General features: G+C 46.4%; 1 protein-coding gene across 1 annotated transcript in view; it reads right to left on the bottom strand.

The window, feature by feature from the left end:
* Nucleotides 1–26,538, bottom strand: part of CFAP61 (cilia and flagella associated protein 61) — a 250,975-nt gene that overhangs the window by 40,283 nt on the left and 184,154 nt on the right. The window contains exons 21-24 of the mRNA XM_065892819.1: nucleotides 18,079–18,371; nucleotides 13,197–13,524; nucleotides 11,767–11,858; nucleotides 5,693–5,898 (exon numbers count right to left, since the gene is read on the bottom strand). Of these exons, the coding sequence (XP_065748891.1) occupies nucleotides 5,693–5,898; nucleotides 11,767–11,858; nucleotides 13,197–13,524; nucleotides 18,079–18,371 (919 nt within the window). The remainder of the gene's footprint in view (nucleotides 1–5,692; nucleotides 5,899–11,766; nucleotides 11,859–13,196; nucleotides 13,525–18,078; nucleotides 18,372–26,538) is intronic.

Here is a 26,538-nt window from a genome sequence, read left to right as displayed (position 1 = left end):
AGATGCCTCTTGGATCAACGAGACCAGGGAATGACCAGTGAGGAGCCCCAGGTGAAAGTGTGTGAACATGCACAAGGGTGGAGAAATAGAGTTAAATAACGGGGAAGCAAAATGAAGAGGATGGATTTTTAAAAATATTTATCTATTTATTTACTTATTTATTTGGCTGTGCCAGGTCTTAGTCGTGGCACGAGGGATCTTCATTGTGGCATGTGGGATCTTTAGCTGTGGCATGCAGGATCTAGTTCCCCGAACAAGGATCGAAACTGGGCCCCCTGCATTGGGAGCACGGAGTCTTAACCACTGGACCACCAGGGAAGTCCCAAGAGGATGGATTTTGATTTTAGCAAATCACTTGAAAAAGGATTCTTTATAAGGCTATGAAATGGAATTGGCATTATCTGAAATGAATGATGGACAGGAACACTGATCTAAAGGGTCTCCAGAAAGGCAGGTGGGTGACTCGGTAAGCAGTCAACAGGGAAAGTTGCATCTTGGGAGAACTATTAGCCAACAAATTTTAGGTATGCACCAAAAAATTGACAAGTTGGACTGGGCAGCCATGGTTCAATAAAATTTTGATAAGTCTGGAAAAATGGGCACCTAGTATTTAGTGTGTGATATCCTACCGAGCATAGCACAAGGTCACTGACCACAGGGGAACTGAAAAACACGTTAAGTCATGATTAAATGATTCCAATTGAGTCTAATAAGGGAATTAGGAGGCTGCGCAGGCTGGCAGCGTCCTACTTGGCTTCTCTGAAGACAGCGATAGCGCACGGCAGCTTTCCTGAGGGAGTCACTCCTTGGGCTACGTGGTTCAAAAAGGTAACGGCAGCCTTTTAAAGGGCCTGCTCAAATCCCATTTAGAACACTGTGCACAGCAGCACTTAGCCATTAAAAATAGGCATCCGAGCATTTGGGAAGCATCCGAGGGGGACGCAGCGCTCGCAGGAGGAGAGGGCCGGGCGAGGGCAGCCTTTGAGAGCTGAACACGTTAAGATGTGAGAAGAGGTGATTTAATCAAGGTTTATGAGTATCTGATGGGCTCACACAAAGAAGCCAGGGCAAGACCTATTCACGCCGTGAGGATAAAGGATGCTACAGACTGTTAATTAAGGCCATGGTGTGGGGGAAGTCGGTAGGCAGGAGCTTTTCTTTGCAGGGTCACCGCTAAGCGGCGTACATGAAGATGAGGCATAGGTAAGGAAGCAGGGAGGACAGGGGACAGGCCTCGTTAGAGCCCCGTGATGGGGACTTCGCAGGGCCCCGCCTCCACCTCCCCTTCCTCTCCACGCACGATTCCCATCTCCGACTTCCTGGCACCCCCGTGGAAGCTGCTTCTGCCCCAGTGTCTGAGGGTGAAGCAGCCCAGCAGGTGGAGGGAAGGAGCGGCCCCTTCTAGACATCGTCAGAGGGGGTGGGCCAGAGCTGCAGGGGCTGTGACAGGCGTGTGCACGCGTACGTGGGACACCGCAGGGCACAGGTGCTCTGAGGGGAAGATTGCGGAAAAGTCCATTTTGTAACACATTTGTTATGTGACTTTCAAATGCTGGTTGGTTCAGAAAGGAACAGATAAATTACAGGGACTCCATTCTTTTTCCGAAGTGATAAATCCGTCAACCCATCAATTTACTTCTCTCTCTTTCACACACACTAACAGACACACTCACACACAAAGGCACGCACATTCACAGGCACACACTCACATGCACGCACACACACAGTCACCAGTGGTGAATTTATTCTCTCCATCACCAGTGGTTTGCACTGGAGCGCCAAGGGGAAAACAAAGGATGAAACAGAGGTAGAATCCAAGCCAGCCTGGCTCCAGACCCTCAGCGGCACTGCTGTCCTGTGACAGCTGTCGGCCTGGGTATCACAGCGGCTGACTGCTCGGCAGCCACCACGTGTCCCCAAATGGCTCCAAGTGAGCCTGTCCGCAGGCAGCCAGAGACACGGCTGGTGAGGCCTTGGCCGCTACAGCGTCTGCCTGAGTGGCTGCCACAATTCCCACTGGGGCCACCAGCACCTCCTCTGTCCTGGCCCTTGATGGGGTGAGAATAGATCGAGGGAAGTGGAGAGAAAGGATCCAGAGGGTTTCTTTGAACCCAGAGAGGAACTTGACCTTGAGGTCATGTCTGTCTTGCAGAAGACAGAGCGGCTGGTTAACGGTCAGCCCTCCCAGCCTGGAGGAAGGTACCCCCAGACGCAACAGATGGAAACGCACCCAGATTTGAACAAGGGATGTTACTGGTGCTGCCGAGGTCAGGGAAACAATCGGTAATCATATCTCGGCCAAAATCAGCTAAACCATTCACCCTGCCTGCTTGGAAAGAGCCTTGCCAGTTGGTCTGACAACAGACAGGGCGAGCAGTGCTGGGCCAAGAGTCAGCACGGGCCCTGGCAGCGTTTCGTGGCACTTGAAAAGAACGTGGCCGCAGCTGCTCGTGCACTGACAGGCATCCGGGAGGGATGGGCGGGGCCTGGCAGCGCCCTGGGTACCACACTAGAACATGATCAGCCACCATCCCCCTGTCCCCTTTCTTACAGATGTCAGTTGGCACGTCCTAATAGCCAGTGTTGTCCCCTTTTGCCATCCCAAATATTCACTCCTAGCAAATCAAATTCACTTTTAAACTTATTACTGTCCTCAGTTAACAGCTGTGCCCAGACCAGTGGTCTCGAGCTCACAAAGTCTGTCTCTTTCAGCATCTCTTCTCAGGAAAAACAAACTGAATTTGGTCAAATGTGAAAATATTTTCTTTTCAGAGAAGACTCTTAATACATAGCTCCCATAAAAATGTTCTTTGACGAACAACTGATTCCCCTCTAACTCAAATATTCTGCGTACAGTTGAGAGCCACGATAAAATCCTACCCACAAGCTGAGGAACAAATAAATTCACTTTCTAAATACCTGTATTTTTCTTTATTTTAAATAAATGTTGGAGTCATGTCTACAAAGATCTGAGGAGGGGAAGCCTATGATTAAGGAATTTGATACTTTATCAAAATGTAGTTTATAATGGGAAACATATAGGAAGATATCCTCACACATAAAAGGTTTCAAAAGTTAAGTACTCTCTCTTGGGCTTCCCTGGTGGCGCAGTGGTTGGGAGTCCGCCTGCCGATGCAGGGGACACGGGTTCGTGCCCAGGTCCGGGAAGATCCCACATGCCGCGGAGCGGCTGGGCCCGTGAGCCATGGCCGCTGAGCCTGCGCGTCAGGAGCCTGTGCTCCGCAACGGGAGAGGCCACAACGGTGAGAGGCCCGCGTACCGCAAAAAAAAAAAAAAAAAAAAAGTTAAGTACTCTTTCTGGGAAAAAATAAAAATCCATGCATGATAAAAATGCTTAGCAAGCCAGTAATAAAAAGAAACTTCCTTATCCTGATAAAGGGTGTCTACAAAAATATGTATGGCAAACGTCACACACTTAATATTGAACGAATTCCCTTTAAAATTAAGAATGAGGCCAGGGTGTCATCCCTCACTACTTCTATCCCAAATTTTACCACAAATCTTAGCCAGTGAAGTAAGACAGGAAAAAGAAATAAAAGTTACAAAGATTTAAAAAGAAGAAACAAACAAAACCGGCATTATTTGCAGATGATATAATTTTTTTGTGTGGAAAATCTAAAAGAATCTACAGGTAAATTATCTGAATGAATGAGGGAGTTTAGCAAAGTTGCAGAATCCAAAACCATAAAAAAGCACATTTCTATACACTATATAGAAGCAATCAGTAAGAAAATGATATTTACAACAGCAATAAAAATATAATGAACTTTGGATCATATCAAACAAAAATTAAGCAAGCCATTGATGGAGAAAATGATAAATCTTTACTGAAAGATATTAAACAGACCCACATAAATCAAGATCTACACAGTTGACCCTTGAACAATTGTGGTTTGAACTGCGTGGGTCCACTTACACACAAATTTTTTTCAGTAGTAAATACTATAGTACTACACGATCCATGCTTGGTTGATCGGCCCTTAGTTGAATCCGAGGATGTGGAACCACAGACACAGAGGGCAGAAGGTGAGTTATACTCAGATTTTCGACTTTTGACTATATTGACACTATAGTTCAAGGGTTAACTAGTATGTTATGATACTAAAATTAATATCAAAGATGTCAACTTTATGTAATTGATCTAAGGTTTAATGCATTTCCTATCAAATCCAGTGGGGCTTTTCATGGAGCGTCACAAGGTTACTGTACAACTATTAGAAGAGCAAGGGGACAAAAATATCCAAGATGTCGGGAAAAAGACAGATGATTTTTAAATGAAGAATATCTGTTAATTGACACTATAAAGAAAGTGAAAAGACAAGCCTCAGAATGGAAGAAGACATATGAAGGAAATGTAAAACAACCAAGTTTGTATCCAGAATATACGAAGAATTCCTGTGAGTTAGTAAGAGAAGACGACCACCACTCCCCAAAAAGGGACAAATGTCATAAACAGGCCTTTCCCCAGAAACTACCATGAATGGCCCACAAACAAATGAAAAGGCACTAAACTGCATTAGAAATCAGGAAAGGGGGGCTTCCCTGGTGGCGCAGTGGTTGAGAGTCCGCCTGCCGATGCAGGGGACACAGGTTCGTGCCCCGGTCCGGGAGGAACCCACATGCCGCGGAGCGGCTGGGCCCGTGAGCCATGGCCGCTGAGCCTGCACGTCCGGAGCCTGTGCTCCGCAGCGGGAGAGGCCACAACAGTGAGAGGCCCGCGTACCACACACACAAAAAAGAAATCAGGAAAGGGAGCACTGAAACCCCGGGTAGACACCTTTCCACACCACCAGGGTGGCCAAACGTTCAAGCTGAACAGTGCCGAGGACTGCCAGGGCTGCGGAGGGCTCTCACGGCTGGCTGGAGGGAGGGTAACAGACACCACTACCGTGGGAAACATTTGGGCGTCACCTAGTACACCCGAGAGACATTCCTGCACAGGTGTGCCCACGATGCCAATGGCACCAAACTGGAACGATATGAACATCAATCGACAGGAAAATGGACGGATGAGCTGTGACACAGTTATCTCACACACGGAATACCATACAGCAGGGAAAACACACAAACTCCAGCTACACGCATTGCCATGAGCAGGCTCGCAAACAGGGCCCCAAACGGAGTGCTGACTTGCTCCGTTTGGGGATCTAGAGCCCCCAGTCCAGCCAACCTGCTGGAGCAGAATTCCTTCCCAACGTCTTAGGCAAACGGTCGCCCCCTCTGCTTGAGCACGTGCTGTGAGGAGGCGGCTGGGGTCACAGACAGCCTGTCCGTGGTGCTGGAACTCCCCCCAGGACCAGGTACCTCCATCCTGCCCCCAAATCGACCTCTTACGTTTCTGACCACTGCTCTTAGCAGCCTGTGTCTCAAGAGAGACTTGAATATCATCTGTGGCGTGGAGGCCGTGCGCAGATACGTCTGGGACCCAGGCCTGCACGTGGCCGTGCAGCCACTTGTGGACACACCAAGAGCCTGTGCTCTTCTCCGTGGGCCTCTCCAGTGTTGGTGGGTCTGATACACTTCACTGTTGAGAAGCTCTAGCTTCTTCCAGGGGTTCCCGTGTACTTCCTGGCGCATCACAAAACCCCTCCCTCATTCACAAGACATCCATGGCTTGTGTCTGCATTCCCCCCACCCCATAACCCCCGGGAAAGGGCAACGCCCAGCTCACCTGTAGAGGTCTGGGACCAGCCCGTCCTTGTATCGAGCGCACAGGTTGTTGAGGACTTGCTCGTGCTGGCCGAACAGGCGGATGTAGTTGGAGGCAGGGAAAGGCACTTTGGAAAGGCACGTGATGGTTTCCACCATCTTGTACTTGTTGGTGTGGATTCGGAAGTAAGTCCCGTTCTTCACGTTACCTGTTACTATTTCTGAACCCTGGCGGTGGAGTGCATCAGAAAAACAACGTTAGAAACATTTCTGGACTTTGGGAACTTTATCATAGCAATTTATTTTTCAAATATAATGGACGGATTAGAGCTTATCGCCTGTTGCAAATCACAGTAGTAGATATTGACCAAACTCGACTGAAGATAAGTGCATGTCAGAAACCACGTGTTTGAATGTGATGACTGAAAGTTCCTCAGGGTATTTGACACTGTGATTATATCGCTCCACGTTTCTAAATTAGTTGCTAGGTTACGGTCAATTCTCCGTAATTCAATACCTGGCACAGCCAGTAGGTGGAACTGGGTCTATTCTCTCCTGTGCGGTGTCATAAGACTGTTAACTTTAATTTTTTCACAGCACCATTTTGAGAAAAACCTCCTAGTCAAAGGTGCGCAAAAGGAATTTCAGTTTTTAAAGTTCTACTCGAACAAAGGAAAGAAGGAAAAAGGTGAATCCCTGACAGCTGGGTTTGCAGAGGTTCACCTGTTTGGTAGGGTCTGTTCCTGGGAAGAAGGTTCAAGTTCATGGAAAATATATATACCGTTCTGTGGGCTACTTGTTAGTTTGTAAATTGTGAAAGGTGTAGATTCATGGCTTTATGTCCCCTAGAAACTGGCTAAACCACCATGTGAACCCAGATGACAAGGAAAGATGCCCCTCTACCCCAGTCATGACCACTTTTTCTATTTCAGCCCCCGATGGCCACTGACTGACCAGCCAGAGACACGCTTCCCACCGGCTCCAGCAACAAACAGAACCTCCGTGGACAAACCTGGGTTTGGCTGGTGGTGGCTGAACCCACAGACTTTGCCTCTGGACTCTGAACTCAGTACACAGTAGCACTCAGTAAATCTCTCCTGAGTGCATATAGATTTAAGCTTTTGTTCTGAACTTGAATGTGGCATTTAGAAATCCAGGGCAAGTTGAACTGCACTGATCCCAAACATTTACCGAGTCCCGGACATCCCCTGGGGACTTTATCTAAACAAGGACACACGGATTAACTGGATTTTTAAGTAAATTGAAGCAACTGGTGGGTGTTTGTGTATCACATGACTAAGCCCTGAGGAGGAACCAGCCAACTATAAAGGCACAAGGTGAGAAATACAGGAGGGATGCCAGGTAAGTCCTGGGCCAGCCCCAAGGATATGCACGAGATTGGGGGACAGAACAAACACAGCTTAGGATGGGGGTGGGGGACAGCGCCCCAGGGAGGTGCACGAGGTCCAGCATCATAGAGATGGGTGGATACAGAGAGGAAATCTACCCCTATAGCAAAGTGTTTAAAAAAACACCGAGTAAAGTATTATCTAACGCAACAATGGTATATGCACACATCTGGATGCAATGCATCCAATAGAAATTATTGGTGAGTTATTTCATAACAGGAAAATATGTTCCCAGTACATGTTATACTATAGAAGTATAGTATAAAAATTTATAATGTTTTATAACTTGTAGAGAATCATTCTATTTTCATAAAAATAAGCGGTATCATTTATTTGTTTTTGTGTCAACATTTTAACAAAATGTTAATGGAAGGGGCTAAGACTAAAGCTGCTGGTGCCAAACTCAAATGGTTTTTAAAGTCTTGTATTTATTCTTAGAGATGCTCGCAACGGGCGCGTTCATCACTTTCATAGCTCTGTGTGTATTTAATTCAGAAATAGCGTTTGCTATGATGAGCCACCAAGTAAAGTTGACCCTGGGGAGGCCTCTTCGCAGTCAGGGGTGCCTTGGTGAAGTTGAATGAGTGTCTGGGGGAGGGGCTGCTCCCTGGCCTTGCTGGTAGGGCGGCTGGGGGTCCGGGAGAGGGGGCACTGGCCACAGCTCTGGCATACATTTAGCACCAGGTTTCCCTGGCCTCAGTGGACAGCAGATCCCACAAGGTCGTGGACTCTCCTCTTCCTCTTTGAAATTTCTTTATGCTGAGTGATTAAGGAAGGGAACTCAGGCATCAGAGGGGTACATTTCGGGATCCACCCACGTGGCTGACAATATTTTTGACTTGGCAAAGAGTTTCACTGAATATCCCACCCTCTGCTCACAAGCACTTGTATTTGCGGGCTGATTCAGTGGATTCTGAGCACCTCAACTCGAGGGCCACAGTGACTCCATGGCTGGTGTCTCAGCATCACACGCCCTCTGAGGTCACCCTGTTCTACAAGGGCTGTGTCGTCAGCATCGTTTCCAGTGATGTGTCATCGTGGGTCTGTTTATTTGGTGGAGGGGAGTTGGCCTTTCTTTTTAATTTAAAGGTTGAATTTAAAGGCACACGGAGGAAAGAAATGCCCAGTGGTGCAAAGACAGCACATCTTGACTCTGGAAGTGACCGTGACCATCGTTAATGAGATCTGGCACTGTGATCACATAACCAGGGGGCCGTCCTAGGCATGCGGCATCAAAATAGTTTGCATTGACATGAAAGGCAAGTCGCCTACAGATGGGTTTCTCAGACACAAGTTACCCCTGTGGGGCTGGGCAGACTTATCTAAATTTCTGAGGTCATTCCTAGTCACTGTTGCTGACAGATGGGAAAATCCAGTGAAGTCCAGGACCCTTTCTGCTTATCCTTCCAGAAAATCACTCCACTAAACAAGGACTTAAGGCAGCTTCCAGCCCTGCCACCCGGTGAGGGATTCTGGGCTAACGACGATGATGATTTCATACACTTTCCAATTCTGTGGGATGTGGCTAGTTTCTTCCTTTAAGTATATGAATAAATTGTTAGGAGATCTGGGCGTTGAGTTTAAAATTTTGACAGAGTAACGGGTTCTGATGTGTTGTTTTTTTTGTCTCTTCCTTTTTTCCTGAATATAATTATCCTTTTGAGCTCCTTTATGATTTTGACAAAGATTGGAATATGGCTCTGGAATTCATGCCAAACGAAAGACCCAGGGGTAATCAGACTCGGCATGCAAGAAACCAGGTTCCCAGCTCCCACGATGAATACACAATTTTAAATTTAATGGTACCCAGGCAGAGTTTGTTGTGACAAATTTGTTTATTCCGTGGAGTATAAGCCAACAAGGCATGTGGACTGGAATCTGCGGATCAGTTCATTATGTAGACGACTTGGGGTCCCCTGTCTTCCTTTTGTCGGGTTACCTCATGAATTACTAAAGCATCTCCTTACTTACATATCCCGATGCATGAGTGCTACAAGAGTCTGATGAGATTCATCTGTACTACATTTGCTGTGAGAACAGTAATTTAGTTTCTCTAGTGAAATACTGCCCCGTGGGCTCCATTCTCCATCCACTGTGGCCATATTTAGGGGACTGCCTGACCATTCTGGCAACAAATTTACTTAATCAAATTAATTCCAAATCCAAAAGATTGCCCTGGAACCATCCTACATTTTTTTTCTTGGTGAATAAAATGGGGGAAAAAATCTGTTTAGATCTTCTGTACTAATTAAAAAGGAGGCCCACCTGGCAAAATGGTTAATTACAGTCAGGGTTCCTGCTCAAATACTGTCACAGCACCAGCCAAAGAAGCTAGTCAAGTTCCATTCTTATGAAAACCCTCATTATCTAAAACTCCCTTTCGCTCCTCCTCTGACTTTATTCCGAGAGAGAACCAGTGGTTGATAAATAAATGACACTGCATGTCAGAAATCACACACTGTCCTTGAAGAATCTGGTTCAGTGTGAAACCAAGTCCAGTATTTCCTAGCTTTTGAACCCATTCCCACGGTGTACTGTCCGAATTCCTAACCCACAGAATCTGTGAGCGGAATCCAATGGCTGCTTCATGTCCCTAAGTTTTGTTACACAGCAGTACAGACTGGAGCACCATTCGCTACGGTCCTTTCTTTACTTGTAAGAACATTTTGCATCAGACTGTGGATACAGGACACACCTGAAAGAATCTGGGAAAGGCCCAAGGGAAATAAGTTTTAAACACACAGCATCCATCCTTTCCTTGGAAGAACCAGGTTTCATTATTTTTCTGGAACTATAATTAACAACATCTACCACTGACGGGTCACCTGTTTTATTCCTTGAAGGCAGTGTTACTTTATATGGGATCCCTAATAACCCCAGAAATGCAGAGGAGTTGGTAACTCGTCCAAAGTCCATGGGAAGTCGACGGAAGAGCTGGGATTCTGACTTCCCGAAGAGAGAGGGTGAGGGGCCAGGAGCCTGCGACATCCGGAGTCTGCTCCCCCTTACGGAATTTTCCAGCAGCTTCTACTACATCTCATTGGCCGGGACCTGCCACATGGCTGACCTCATTCTCAAGGAAATCTGGGAGATGTGCTTATTTCAACTTAGTCAGATCATTAACCCTCAAAAAAATTCAGGATGAGAAAATGGGAGTGGAAGCAGGCAACCTCCAGTGTCTTCCTCACTGACGAAAAAGCAAACGTGAAGCACCAGAAAGGAAACCCCAGTTGACAACAAACACCAGTTGGGACCAACTGTCCGATAATCTTACCTGAGAAGCTCACCAACCGACCAACCATGTTGTGTCCTTTCCAGTTACCTTGAACACAGGGAACGCCCCTCCCAACCCCCAAGCACACACAGCTTCAGCTTCACCTCGCTGGCCCTTCCTGTGTCATCCAGGGAGGGCAGGAGAACCGGGGGGCCTGGACAGACATCCCAGACCCTAAGCAATTTCCTATTGCCACAGAGGTGGTTATTTTAATTATCTATGGATTCATCACAGGCTACCTCAAAACTTAGTGGCTTAATGTCCTTCAGGAGGTGGATGGATAAACTGTGGTCCATCCAGACAGTGGAATACTATTCAGGGCTAAAAAGAAATGGGTTATCACGCCATGAAAAGACATGGAGGGAACTGAAATGCAAATTATTAAGTGAAGGAACCAATCTGAAAAGGCCACATGCTGTGTGATTCCAACTCTATGACATTCTGGAAAAGGCAAAAGTATGGAGACAGTAAAAAGATCAGTGGTTACCAGGAGTTGCAGGGGAGGGAGGGAGGGATGAAGAGGTGGAGCAGAGGGATTTTTAGGGCAGTGACGCTGCTCTGAATGATACTGTAATGGTGGGTACATGTCATTACACATTCGTCCAAACCCATAGAATGTACAACACCAAGAGTGGACCGTAATGTAAACTGTGGGCTTTAGGTGATACTGATCCATCAATGGAGGTTCATCAATTGTAAAAAATGTACCACCCTGGTGGGGATGTTGACAATGGGGGAGGCTGTGCATGAATGGGGGCAGGGGGTATATGGGAAATCTCTGTACTTTCCTCTCACTTTTGATGTGAACCTAAAACTTCTCTAAAACATAAATGGCTTAAAATGACAATACATTTTTATAACCTCAGTCTTTGGGAGTCAGAAATTGGGAATAGCTTATCTGGGGGATTCTGGCTCATGGTCTCCTGTACGTTTTAGTCAAGATGTTGGCCAGGGCTGCATCATCGGAAGGCTGGACTAGGGCTGGAGGACCATTTCCACGGTGGCTCCATCACACGACTGGCTGGCGCAGAAATCCTCAATCCCTCTCCACGTGAACCTCCCGAAGGGCCACCTGGGTGACCTTACAATATGGCAGCAGTGACCCAGGAGGGTGCAAGTTGGAAGCTGTATTGCCTTTCAGGACCTGGCCTTGGAAGTCACACACTGTCATTTCCACAATATTCTGCTGGCCACACAGGTCAGCCCTAGTCAGTGTGGGAGGGGGCCATACAAGGACATGAATACCAAGGGGTGGGAGTCAGTGGGGGCCGTTTTGGGGGCCAAACTGCCACATGGCTTTCTGATGCATGAACCAATACATTACACTAAAGACTGAATTAAGAATTTCACCCCTACCCCCACAAACAAAGTGTTATATTTGAAAGTAAAATGAAATTCAGGAATAATACTTACAAAATCAGACTGGGCCATTTGTACCTCCAATGGGGTTGGGATGGCAGGCTTGGCGATATGCAGATAATGGTACGACCCAGGGAGGATGCCTCCTGGTGGAAATGGCAAGTTTTCCACATTTTAATTCAGTCGGGTAACAACTGGGTAACAGGGCTTACATCTGTACCACAGGACAACCAGAGATGCCTGCCATGGTGTATGCTACTCAAACTTTCCCACTCAAGTACCTCTATTAGCAAGGAACACCCTGCGGTTTATTTTATTTAATAAAATCAAAATGAATGTGCCGTTATAACCCATAATATAGCCACCAATGTTCCAAGATGTGCCAAGCTGATCCCGTGCATCCTGATTTCCCATAACTTGTGGCATTCTCATCTCTGCCTGCTAAAGCCAGCCAAGACTTTGGTCTACAAATGTTGCCGTGGTGTTCCCATTCTCCATCCTCCTCCACTATGTAACCAAAATACTAAGTAAATGTTATAAGGAAAATCAACAAAGTTCTTGTTCAATGCTTTAGAAAACTCATATTATGAAACTGTTACTATTTCTAGCTTGCCCTAGAAGCCCGAGCCTGGTCTAGCTCTGATCAGCCTCTGACACCCATGCCTTGTCTTCCTTTCCCACATCCACCACCTTTCTTAAGGTCTCATCCAGAGTGAGAAGGAGATCACGACCTCTCGGAGGCCATTTAGTTGGGCAGATAAACACAAGGACTGCAATACAGGGCTTTTGTCTCTTTAGCCTGATGTTTTGTTTACTGGATTAGGGTTCACAGACCCCCTAGGGGTCCATGGATGACTATGGGGGTTGGTCCATCAACCTTCTGGAAGTAAACATACAGTTTTGTAAACACGTGCATTTTTCTGGTAGAAGATCCACAACATTCAAAGATACTGTTTTCAAGGGTAACTCCCACCTCCCAAATATAAGAAAGTTCTGTGTCACTCATATGATGACCTCCTTAGGGGTCAATAAAGCTGAGGGGATAAAACTGGACCGTTTTACAGCTGCTAATGGTCTAGCTTATCCATCCAGACAGCAGACCAAAGCCTGGGAGGCTTGGAAGTTCTCCTTACCTCTCAACTTATATTGAGAATGAAAGTTTGGTAAGATGTCAGGGCATCGAACCATACACCAGTTGTGAGGGACCTCTGGGCAAGTTACTCATCATCCCCTAGTCTCAGTTTCCTTATATGAAAAGTGAGCATCACATTCTGATGTGAAAATTTTTAGCACATCAGTTCTGATGTGATAAAATCAAGTCCATAATAAATAGTTAAACATAAAAGAGAGCCCTCCCGTGTCTCTGTGCAAACCCACTGAGGGACACAGGTGCCTCCTCACCAAAGCTACAGGAAACGGAGGGCTGGCTGGTCCAGATCCAACCAGTGGCTCCATCACAGGGATGAAGGTGGCCCACTACATACCTTTGATCTTGGCTCCCCTGTACATGGGGATGAGGCGGTCAAGGTCAGCCGGCGGCTCAGTCACAGGCTCGAGGGTCGGGTCAAAGAGGTTGAGCATCACGGCTGCCAGCTGGAAGCCAATTTCCTTGGAATTGAAGTTGCTGTGAGTCCACTCATTCGAGTAATACCTGTTGGAGAACTTGGTGAGGGAGCCGGCAGCTCTGATGGCTATGTCGTTGGTGTGGAAGTTGGTGTCTATCACAAGGCGGCCGTCGTAGACGAGGCACGCGTCGTTGAAGGCTCTGAATGTTTCGTAATCCACGTTCTTCTCACAGAAGCTGAAGAACATCTACAAAGTGAACAATCACATTATTTCTAGTTATCACTCTTCACTGTGCCTTCCCAACAGGGTGAAGAGTCTCTATTTTATTACTTGGGGCACACAAGAAAACCTAAATCTACAAACAGTATGTCATAATGGTGTGTGTATCTTTGGTACACAGAAGAAATGAAGATCATTCAATGTCACTCTTTTTTTTTTTTTTAATTGCTCAATCTAGACATCCAGGGGCGAGGGTGCCACGTGGTGGAATATCTCCCACAAGAGCACGTGCTTCCCCGTAAGGAGGTTTACATTCATAAACACCACTTTCCTCTCATTCTCGGACATTTCGAATCGCTCCTTCTCAGCCTCCTACCATTTTCCTCTCCTGCGTCTGACACTTAGGTCTCTCCAGGTTGCTTCCTGGGGTCACTTCGTCCAGTTTTGAGTCTTCAGGCTGCCCCATTCCTGCCCCTTTAAACCCAGAAAGCCTGTCTCTCCCTGCAGGACGCCCCAGAGAGGATGCAAGCCCCGTCCGCCTTGGTACCCCCCAGGTCTGGGCTCCTGCCTTGTTGCTTCCTGCCCTGGGACGGCAGATGCTGACTCACTGAAGATTTACAAGGTACCTGCAGGCCCCTCCATTCTCTGCCCAAATTTTAATGCGTTCTCGTACTTATCTGGAGATCATCTTCCGTATTGATGTTAAGTCATTAAAGCAGTCCAGGTTAGCTGTTTTTAAGTCTTCAGTTGTCACTGAAGTAGCTAAGGTGAATCATTTTTATCTTTACCTAAACACAGTTTGCCACCTTATTAAAAGCATGGTAAGAAATGGACATATGACCTGGGTCCTCATCATACTGGTGGATACCACACTCCCTGCTTCCTTCACACGCCAGCTCTACCCACCTCACTTGCCCCATTATGTACAGAAATCAGCTGTCCTGAGCCAGAGGTAACCCCCTTCCATGCCCTTCCCTACACCTAGGAATGGCGCGCCAATGAGGAATGAGCCACAAATGAGCCTGCAGTAGCCACTAGTCATGGGTGACTATATACTTTTAAATCTAAATTAATTACAATTAAACAAAATCTAAAATCCAGACCCTCAGTTGTGGTGGCCTATTTCAAATGCCCCAAAGCTACAGGTGGCGGTGGCTGCCATGTTAGACTGCACAGACATGGACCATTTCCACCATCGCAGACAGTTCTATTGGACAGCACTGGACTCAGATCCACCATCCCTATGACGTCCTTTCTTCTCCCTCAGGGAACCGGCAGGGCCTTTGCCCTTTTCCCTGTCTCTGTTCACTCAGATGTCTAATCCTATCCCAATTACTCCCATCCAGGCAGCTTCTTTCCTTCAAACCTCTTTAAAATTTTTTCTGTTTTATAACCTTGCTCAGTGACCACAGGAAAATATATTTCTCTGAGTCCCTGACTCTGAAACTTTCTGTCTCTCTACTCCTCTTTTTTTTTCCTCCTCTACTCCTTTCCCATCTCTATAGAAACAGACTTCCCACTCACAGAAAAATAGGAAAGATGTTTGATTTGAATTGAAATTATGCATGAAAAACAGGACCGTTAATGGTCAGCAGCTCCCTTCAGCATCCCCGCAAAGTTCTTCTACCTACCCAGTTTTTCTCCTACTGAAAACGACTCTTTTATTACGGGGCACATACATATACTAGCCCTTGTTTTACTGCGTTTTAAAGACTATCAGTACCTCTATCATATTATTTTATATGGTTTTGGCGTAGGCATTGACGCTACGGTTACATTTGGGACATAGGGGTTTGTGGAACAGAGTGAACGCCGGATCGGCAAATCCAACACTGTCTGTGGGAGCACGTGTTCTGAGTTACAGACCTCTCAGACCTCTCAAACACAACTCACGTGCTCCTGTAATGCCAACTGAATAGTACCTAGTGGATGAAAATATGAAGTAGGAACATTGGCTTTAAATGCTTCTACAAATAATGACCTAAGGCTCTACCTTAAGGAACTAGAAAAAGAAAGCCAAAGTAGATCCAAAGCAAGCAGAAAAAAGAACATAATTGTTAAGAGTGGAAATCAATGAGAGAGAAAACCGACAGACGACGGAGATAATTAACAAACTCAAAAGCCATTTCTCTGGGGGGAAAAAAATCAATAAAATTGACAAATGTCTAGCTAGACAGAGAACTTCAGAGAGGTCCTCATCTCTCCTTAGCTGCTGGTGGGCGCTGGCCATCCCTGCTGCTCCAGGACCTGTGGCTGCCATCACTCCATCTCTGCCTCCGTCAGCATGGGGCCTTCTTCCTCATGGGCCTCCTCTCTGTCATCAAGTCTCTCTCTCCATGTAAGGGCACCAATCATTAGAGTTAGAACCCACCCCAAACCAGGATGACCTTCTCTGTACTTGACTACAACTGCAAAGATCCTATTTCCAAATAAGGTCACATCCACAGGTACTGGTTCTTAGGACCGTATCTCTCTGGGGGCACGTAATTCAGCCCACGACACCATGACCACATGGCCACAGTGAAGATCGTGAATATACTCGTGCCCATCAAAAGTCTCCTAATTCCCTGGCAGAGATGCCACCCAAAGCTGACGAGCAGGAGGGATAAATACCCTGATTGTTCCCTTCTTCCAGTTTCTAATCTCCTGCCAGGTTGGCCAACCTACTGTTGGCCAAACACAGATGAGAGTCAGGGGAAACGGACTGGGAGGGTCCTCTGTAGAGGCCCCTCGTCATGGTGCAGAGCAGAGCAGGGGAATCCGGAGACAGGACCTGAGGACAGCAGGCCAATGTCCGACTCATCCATTTAGGGTGAAGTTTGGGCAGGAAGGTGTGTTGGATCAAGGCAGTTGAGAGTATCTGCAAGATGTCCTTGCCATGATTCCAATTCTGACCTGGACAGGAGAGTGAAGGCCAGCAGGGACTGCTACAGAGTCTGTATTCAGTTGGATATTGGGGGAGGTTTTCGTGCACCCATGCGCCCTAAGCAGGGTATATGTTCACCCCCAGAGTTGCCCAGGATAACCTGGGCATACATCTTCCACGATCATCATTTTGGGAGGAAACTTTTGGTGAAAAGATGTTGATTTTCCCTATCTTATACAGGTATTGTGACATACATGTGTAGATGGTGTCACTTTTATGTTAAAATAAAATGAACTTTTTCTGTCTTTTTCACTGCTATAACCCTCACACTTAGGACTAAGCCTGAGACCTAGTAGGTGTCCAATAAATGTTTGTGGAGTGAAGGAGTAAATGAAGGTACTGAGAGCAGAATGTGAAATCCCCCTGGGTTATCAGAATGAAATGACAGGTGGCAGGGAAATGCCCTCTGTGCAGGTGGTCTGCCTTGAGCTCCAGTCCAGACTCTGGGGGGATGAAGGTGGCCCATAGGGGCCCTTGGGTGAGAAGCCCTGACTTAGGCTGACCCACCCCTACTGCCAGGTGAGGGACTGCTATGAGCCCCCACGGGGGTCCCCAGCCGGCTTGCCCACTAGATGCTGCTGGCATCCTTTATCCCAACCGCCAACACAGCCCTTGACCCCCATAGCTCCAGCACTCACTCGGACCGCAGCCCCCTCTCTCTGAGGGATCTCCTGCTTCTCCATCACATCAACTGGCCCCTTTCCCCTCTTCCTCCCTCCTGGCTTCTGCTCATCTCCTGAACAGGGTGTGAGCTGAGCTGTGACAAGCCCCAAAGCAAAGTACTCTCTCCATACATCATGGGGGAAGATCCCCTATTGCTGTTTCCAGAATCTTAGGAGGTCGACACAGCATGGACTTTGAGGCCCTGCTGGCCTGGGTTGGGATCTCAGCCGACGTGGAGCCACGTGTTCTCGTCTGTAAGGTGGGGATGCTTCCCTTGAAAGAGCTGTTGTGAGGAGGGGACAGAATACACCGCCAGTGTGCAGCATGGTACCCGGGACATGGGGAGCGCTCAGTGGGGCGGGCCCTCTTCAAAGCCGCCCCCCTGACACTCTGCCCAGGAACAGGCGGGGTCCAGTTCCCTTCCCCTTGAGTGTGGGCTGCCTTAGTGACCTGCTTCTAGGGCACAGAATGCGGTGGAAGCGTGCAGCTTGACTTCTGAGGCTACGTCACGAAAGGAGATATGCCGTTTCTCTCTCTCTCTTTCTCTCTGCGTCTCTCTCTCTCTGTCTCTGTCCCATTGCTTTCGGAACCCAGCCACCATGCAGAGGGGAAGTTCAGTCCCACGAAGGGGCCTCTTGTAAGTGTTCAGGTCAAAATCTCACTTGAAGCTGATCTGACACCAGCAGACGGACAAGTGGGTGAACACACCTTCTAGACGATTCCAGCCCCAACCCCAGTCTGACGTCAGCCCCAGGAGAGACCTCCAGGGAGAACTGCTGGGGGAGCCCAGTCCAGCCCCAGGACCACGAGAGAGAATATGGAATGGCTGTTGTTGTTTTAGGCCACTCAGTTTGGGTGGCTCATTTCTCAGCAATAGAAAATCTGAACGTTTAGGGGAAAAAGAACCCTGTGACTATAAATTCACCACCTACCACTTTTCAGACCCCCAAGTCCCCCAAAGGTGGTGTGTGAGGTTCTGGGGACCTACTTACGGAGCAAGGGAGCTGGAAGGGCTTGGTGGGTGTGGTGAAGCTGGCGCTGTGGATGGGGTCTGGGTTCAAGCCATCGTTCCACTGAGCCAGGACCGCATCCCGGTAGACGGTCACCCCCGCGGCTCGGAGCGCATCCTCCACTGCGCCCTCCACTGCGTAGTTGTTGATGCAGGTGATGATGGAGGTGGGTGGGTGCTGCACCAGGTGGATGTAGGAGCCCCTCACACCCAAGTTCAAGAGCGTCTCCACCGTGGTGTATGTGTCAATTGTGTTCCCATAGACGATGACATTCCCTACAGAAGGGGACAAATGCTTACATACATAGTTTAAAAAAAAAAACCCAACAACCTTATTAGTCAAATGCTAACAATGCCGAATTGCTCCCTCCAACCCTCTCATCTTTTTTCAGCTGTGGGAGGTCAGCGGTGTTACCTAGCAACAGCGACCAAGAAAATTTAGTAAAGAATGGGCACACAACGTCCCACAAAGTAGTGAAGTACTTTTAACACAGAAGTAGGACATTCATTTATGTTCCTATAATTTGAAAGTTGAAATTATGCTAAATGAAACTGGTGAGAATAAAACCTTTTGCCTTGTTTTTGCTCCCTATTTGCTACACTTATTAAGGGGAAAAATGGCTGAAGTTTGCAATAAATGCAAGTTCTTCCTGAGTGATGAAAAGGACAATGGTGAAAATAATTGTCATGTGCGTGATGGTATGGATATATTAATACTTAGTTGTTGAATCATGTTGATTTCAAGGACATTTTTCCTTCTTTGAGAACTAAAGACTAGAACATTCTGCTTGCAACAGATAATTTTATATTCAAATTCTGATTTTTAGGATTTAATGTGTCAAGACCTAGCGAAAGAGATTGACAGGTATTCTTTTGGTGAGGAAAAATAAAATCACAAAATAACTTTGAGAGACTTCCCCTGTGTAAGAGCATTTTGATGGTAACTGTCTATACGATTTACTTATATTTCTTAAAAATATTATAGAAGTAATTACATATGCTCTTCTACTAATGATATAAGTTTTAAGACAAATGATCCTATTACATGAGTGAGATGTATTATATGCCATTTATATGCTGTTTTTGACACTGAATTGGCATTATTACCTCTTCACAAAGACAGAAACTGCTGTAGGCTCACATTTTGGGCAAGCTGTAACAATTTTACCACAGAATGATAGATTTGTGAATCTACCTCTCTTTTTCCTCCTGTTTATAAAATGATCTGAAGAGGAATTTTATGAGACAAAATAAATGGCAAGTGTACTTACTCAATTTGGTGGAATAAATTATGCAAAAATCTATTTCTATCCAAAATTGAGAGGACGTATAATGGCTTGTCTTACTCGTTCAGAAGGAAAGGAACTAGAATAGCTTTCAGATGGCTTCCCTAAGGTTAAGAGCTTCTGCAAAGTCCTCCCCTACTTCCTGTTGCTCAAATGTGGAATGCCAAGGGGGCAAGGCAGCCAGGGGCAGGGTCCTTCCTTCCCGGCTTCCCTAGGATGCTCCGATTTGGGGGCTCTGATTGCCGCCCTATTCAGACGCGCTAGTGCAGCATTCCTGGGTGAGCTGCCTTTTCCTTGGCTGAAAGAGCCAACATTTTGCTTAAATTATTGAGGCTCCCACCTGCTGTGCAACATGAATCCTGGCGGTCTGACACAACAAAGAACTAGCCTGCCAGGAGAGCCAAAACTTGAACCTCAAACTGTCATAGGTTTGAGGTCTTCTGCCCCTTTAAAATATGCATGCAAAAACAATATTCATTTTCAGTGAAACAGATTTAAGTGCTTAGGCCCCATGCAACTCAGAGTTGAATATTTTTCCAGTCTCTCCTTCATGTTGGCTTTTAGTAACTATTCTGTGAGATGGACTTTTTCATTACAGGCTCATGGAAGCCCCAGCAATGCAGGGTTATTTAGCCAGGGGTTGCCCACAGATTGTAGGCAGCTGGAGAGGATGAGGACTTCCATACATTTCATAAAACCTCTACTATTTAAATTAGACGTTTATTTATAGATATGCTAACTTCTAAATAGTTTTGTCTATCTTTTAGTTTAATTTGAAACGCCTCCCCCAAATATGAGACTTCCGTTATTGTAACTGTCAGCTATTGTCACGATAATGCTGCATGGCAAACTACCCCCAAACTCAATGCCAAACAACAATAAGCCTGTTGCAGGTTGGCCTACACGTCTGTGGGCTGGCTGATGTTGGCTGATGTGGCTCCAAGCTGTGGTTGGGGTCAGATCTGCACCACGTCTCTCTCATCCTCTCTGGACCAACAGTGACCTGAGGCATATTCTCTTTCAGGAGCTGTGCAGGAGCACAGGCAGGCAAGCACAACTGCTCAGACACTTTCTAAGCCTCTCCTTGCAAGACATCCACTAATGTTGCATTGACTAAAGCAAGTCATGCGGCCACACCCGCACCCGCCCAAGGGGGTGAAGCAAACTCTGCCCACAGCGGGGATGTGTGTGTGTACATATTTGCTGAACAACGGTCCATAATCACAGTCGTATTGGGCACATAGTAAATCATGCCTATGTGATGTCATCTAAAATTTTTCATCTAAACGTGTTTTATATGATTATTTACTTACATTGTCTCAATACCCACAAAACAGAATAAATCTCATTATAATTTTTTTACTACCTAAATAAGAACATGTCACAGGTCAAATCACATTCCTCCACATACTTAACAAGACCCAATGTTACAAAGTCAGCCTGTTACTCTTTGCTAGTTTGATCCCTTGCCTTTTACATGTTTCCACTCTGGGGGGGATTATTCTTTCCATTATCTTTGTGCAATTGTGAGTTCTTTCTACATCATTTCCCACTTTTTCTTTGTAAAGAAGTTTTAGATTCAATTCCTGTTTATCTCGTGACTCTTATATACCTGGACTAAAGCCAGGCACTTTAATACACAATCCCAGGAACTCCCTGGTGGTCCAGTGGTTAGGACTCCAAGCTCTCACTGCTAGGGACCTGAGTTCGAGCCCTGGTCGGGGATCCAGCAAGCTGCGCAGCGTGGCCAAAAGAAAATAAAAAGTTATGTCTGGTAACAGCTCTCTTTCTGGGCCTGGCCCCCTATCTAAATTCTTGAAAAAAAAATACACAATCCATTATTATTATTACCAGGAACAATAACATTTAGAACTGTTACCAATAACATTGGCTTCATGCAAATGCCCGTAAGTAATTTTTTCATAAGCTAACAGTAAAAATATAAGCATGAAGATAATTCATAGGATAAGCAAAGTCATATTTTGGGGAGTCCCCAGGACAAAAGCTAGCAGACAAAGATTTTGATTATTAATGTATGCGTTTCAGGACAAATCAATCTAGGTATAAAAATATGATTACTTATACTTATCAGAGTAATTTTACTAGCATGGATGGGGTGGAACTAGGGCCTCTGAAGCCCCCTGGACTGGGCTATGCTTGTGGTTGTACCTGGGCCCCAGCAGAAGGTCCAGCCCCAGGCAGGTGAGGTCCCTGCAGGCCCGAGGCCGTTTCTGCCTTGCCTTCCTTGCATCGGCAGTCTACACGCCCTGGCTTACCTGGGGGAGAAGAGGACTTCAGGCTCACCCTGCCCACCCTGCCCACCCTGGGGCCTCACACAGAGCCTGGCCTGCAATGGGTGTGACAAAACGTTTCCCGACCAGATGCACGGATGAGTGTTTGAGTTTTATCAGCTTTTGCTGATCCGAAACTAACTGGGCTTTCCTTTTGTGGCCTGTCGATATTTACTGCAGAACACCCTCACTCTGGCCAGGTTTTCCTACTACGTATTTCGACCTGGTGTTCACTATTAAGTTGGCACTACATACCAGTCCAGCCACAGGATGGGTTGTATACCTGAGATTTGTAACACAGAAACACGTTAGATCTGGCTATTAGGTTTCCCTTCTAGCCCACGAAATCCTACACGATCCTAAAGGTAACGAAAACCGTGCGTGCCTCCAACACGACAGTATAAAATAATACTCCTGCCATGTGGGTGCAGTTTAAACCGAGGGACCAAGGATGTTTTACAGGGAGGTTAGCCCTTGTGTAACCATCACGCTGCGGACAGCTGGGTGAATCTGGGGCCAAATCAAAGAGGGAAGATGGAGAGGGAAGGAAACAGAGAAAGAAAGGGAGGGGGCAGAGAGAGAGAAGAACCCAGAACGCCTCAGAGAAATAGATTTTCTTCCATCGCTGGCTGAGTTAGAAGCAAGCAAGAGTTTAAAAGCAGGTGAGAAAAGTGGTTGTGAGGTGGGGGAGGGGTGGGGGAACTGAGCCGTGAATAACAACACTGCAAAGGGCTTTGTAAGGGTGACGCTGGGTCTGACAGTGTGTCCCAGTCCAAGTGGACCAGGCGGGTGGCTGGGGTCCTGCTGGCGCAGAACATCCTGACGGCTGGTGGAGGAGAGGGGGGCAGCCCCAGGGTATGTGGAACCCACGGCACCTGTCATCTACAGCGGGCTTAAGAGGTCAGACAACCCCAGTTCATTAAAGATTCATTCAGCTCATGCATTTCCACCACTTAGGTGCTCTGTAACTCACGGAGTCTTTGCAAATATTTTGAGGGAGGTGACACATTGCAGGGGCTTCCTTTATCTTGTTGGGATTTCGCATATGTTCTTTGGAAGTTTCTATGCATATGTGGAAGAAACAGAGTGGAAAAGCTGAGGATTTCCCCCTGGATATCAGTTTTATGCTAAGAGATCTGGTCACTGTCTTCTTCGCAGCAGCTCAGTTTACTTAACAGATAAGAAACAACCAGTCTTTGCACTTGACCTGATGGGTGACAGAGGGGAAGTGGTGGGCGGCCCTACTTTGAACTGGCAAATGATAACTAATGATTCGAACAGTCTGGGTGGATTTTCGACAGGGGGCAACGGAATATAACTATACCAGTTTTCATGGGAGGCCGATCTTTGTTGCTCCTTCTAGGGGATAAATTATGCATTACTCAGAGTACAGAGCAGAATCGGGAGGCATAGTACAAGGAGGGCATAGTGGTGAAAAGACGACCTTGTGAAAGCCCCTGGAATTGAAGTTGGCAGGAAGGAGCACCCAGTCTCTCTCTCACGCTCGCCTGCAATGACCTTTGGGACGGAATGTGCAAGGGAGCTTCCAAAGGAATGAGGGACCCAGCTGGGGAGGAAGAGGGGGCGTGATGATTCCTATCACCACCTGGGTGAGCTGTCACTTCTCCACCTCAGGCTGCAAAAGCACTAAGACCAGCCGTCTGAAATGTTGGCATGAACATAAAGGTGATGCTTTTGCTTTCTGATACACTCTTGTTGAAGGTGTAAATGAATACACCAGCAACTCTGATTGTGTGACCACCAAAATAAGGCAAGCCCACACAAGATGTAAAGATGAAGGATTCTCCAGGAAGGAAACCATCACTTGGAAAGGAGAAAAGGGAAGGATTTTCTGATCTGGCATTCTGGCCAGGAACTCACATCTCAAGAGGATAAGAAGTAAATTCAAGATTTATGCACATAGATGTTAATAAGAATTTTTCTTTATAGTTATTGCATTTTTAAGACCAGAGAAAATAAGAATTATATACTACATTTTATAATTTATGTATTTTAAGTTATTTTATTATTGTATGTATATTTACATATTCCATTGTATTTTAATGAAGAATTATGGTTCCTTTCCACTTCAAAAGAAACAGAGATTATGTAAGATCAGAGCAGGCCCATGAGAAAAGTTTTATTATGCTCTCCAGAAAACTGAGGACAGAGAGGTTAAGTAACAAGCTCCAGGTCACACAGCAGTAGATGGTTCATCAGAACTCAGACCTGCCAGGTCTGATTTCAGAACCAGTGCTCACACCACTGCACTATATTTGCAGATGGATATATAACATGTTCCTTAAAAACCCCTCTAATCGGCATTGTATCTGTATTATTAACTTTAGGGAATAACCAGATAATGAAAGAATTTTAAATAGATACCCTAGAATATTAATAAATTGTGAAATAAACACATACTTAAAAAACATATTATGTTCATGAATAGACCAGAAAATACTCTTTTTACTTTCTAGAAGTCAAAGCCTAAGATTTCTATGACACGTCTCATTTTGCTCTGTCAAATAAAAAGGGAAGACTATATTAGATATAGCATAACAAAGGCTTTGTTAGGTGATTCATGCACTGGAATTTTAATGTTATACTTTTCTTACAAACATGCTTTTAATAAGGCAGTAAACTGTATTTAGCTAAAGATGAAAATAATTGATCCATTTTGGGCCATCAAGGCGGTGTGTTTTTTTGTACTTTACTTTCATCCTACTTTTCATTTTCATGGAAAGTACAGAGGTAATAGCAGATGAATTTCAATTAGTTTCAATTAATGCCATAAACTGTTATAATGTATTAGGTTGCTGGGTTCTATCTGAAACACCCCCCCGCTCCCGCCGGCTAAACCCTCCAGGTTTTTTTTGCAGTTGAAAGCCAGTGATGTCAGCTATTCTCCAGGATAGTGGAGCAGTTCTAATAGTTTACGATAATTTACATCTATAAACTCATCCAACTGCAGAGACCAATAAACAATTTCCTTCAGACTGGACAAATTCCATCACAGAACAACTGTTTCTCCTTTGGAAGCAGAGGAAGACATGATAAAACAGGGACAGGGGCAGGGGAGAGTGGTGATGCTTTGGGGGAGATATCTGTGCTTTTTCAAGGGGCAGAAATTCAGAGGAAAGCTAACCTCCTCCTATTAAAAAAAAAAAATCCATTGTTTCTGCTACGTAGCATCCTTCTGTCCTTCTAGAACAATCCCTCCACCGTCCTCAGCAAACAAGCCCCTCCTCTCGAGTCTGTTTGCTTCAAAGTTAGGCCTGGAGTTTCCCAGGATTCGGGGTGTGATTCCTGGAAGGACATTCGACCCAATCACAGCCCGTGAGACACAGGAGTTTTTTTCGCAGGCTCTTGGGAGAAGGGCCCTATCCTCAGCTCCCACCCTCAAACCCCAGCCTGAACTATTGAGAAAAAGGAAAATTAGCACTGAGGGAGCAAAAGCTAACTATCATGAAAAATGTCCACATTCTTTCTGGTGTTATTAGATACCAAGGGCTGACAGGCGGAGTGACGGTTATGGATGCGGGAACAAAGCCCTGCTCCTTGTTTTCATGAAGTGCCAACTTCCAGTTTCAAATACCATCAGCCCATAACTGACTTGGAAACAAGCTAGATGCAGCTGTGCCAGCAGGACCTCAAATGGATCAGAGATGGCTGCTTCCAGCCCGCCCCTGCCTGAATGGCTGCCCCACTCCAGCCCTGACCCATCCTTCCCCGAGGGCTTTCTCTCTGCCGCCGTGGGCGCCAGAGATGGGAGTTCACCTTCCTGCGGTGCTGTTTTGTACACAGCATCACCCCTGGTTCCCCAGCCTCTAAAAAGTAACCAGTTAAACCTGGACTCCCCTGGACCCTCCACCTTCTCCTCCCACTGCTGCCCTTCACGGAGTCTGCCCGGCCTGAGTTGTTAGGTCATGGTCTTTGGATACAAATCAAACTCCCCCAACCTCTCTCTTCCTTTGCTTATCCTGCCCTTCTTTTTTTTTCAGCAATTTCAGTCTTTTTAAAATTTTTTACTTAAAATTTTTTTTTTTTTTTGGCTGTGTTGGGTCTTCGTTGCTGCGCAAAGGCTCTCTCCAGTTGCGTCAAGCGGGGGCTATTCTTCATTACAGTGTGCGGGCTTCTCATTGCGGTGGCTTCTCTTGTTGCGGAGCATGGGCTCTAGGCACACGGGCTTCAGTAGTTGTGGCACATGGGCTCAGTAGTTGTGGCTCACGGGCTCTAGAGCGCAGGCTCAGTAGTTGTGGCGCACGGGCTTGGTTGCTCCGCAGCATGTGGGATCTTCCCGGACCAGGGCTCGAACCCGTGTCCCCTGCATTGGCAGGCGGATTCTTAAACACTGCGCTACCAGAGAAGCCCCTATCCTGACCTTCTTTAAGGCTGAGCTCAAATCCTCCTTTCTTGAGGAAACCTTCTCTAAACTTCACAGCCTCCAGAGCTCTCATGAAGGTCACGATGCCTCTCTACAACCAGACTGGTAGCTGGTGTACACGGCTCCCCATCTTTTGTGTAGAGACTGTGCTAGGCTGCATCATCACCAGGATGGCAGCGGCTGAGACCTACACCCTGGAGAAACAACCCTATCACATGTAGCGGTAGTAGTAGTAACAAGGCTAACAACAGCCCATATGATTGAACTCCTACTGTGCTGCCCTGAGCTGGACATGTAATATCTTATCTCGTTTAATCCTCATAGCAGCCCATGTGAGGAAGATATCTGGAATGGCACTAATTAAATTCAAGTCTGAATATGACTCTAATTATGGAAAAACTACAAAGAGAAAGAGCTTCCTCAAGGCAGGAGGTTAACATTTTTCTTTCCAACTTTTCTTAGAGTCATTTGAAAAGGGTCAC

The sequence above is a fragment of the Phocoena phocoena genome, chromosome 15, assembly GCF_963924675.1.
Source record: "Phocoena phocoena chromosome 15, mPhoPho1.1, whole genome shotgun sequence".
Lineage (NCBI taxonomy): Eukaryota > Metazoa > Chordata > Mammalia > Artiodactyla > Phocoenidae > Phocoena > Phocoena phocoena.
This window is presented reverse-complemented; position numbering and strand designations above follow the sequence as displayed.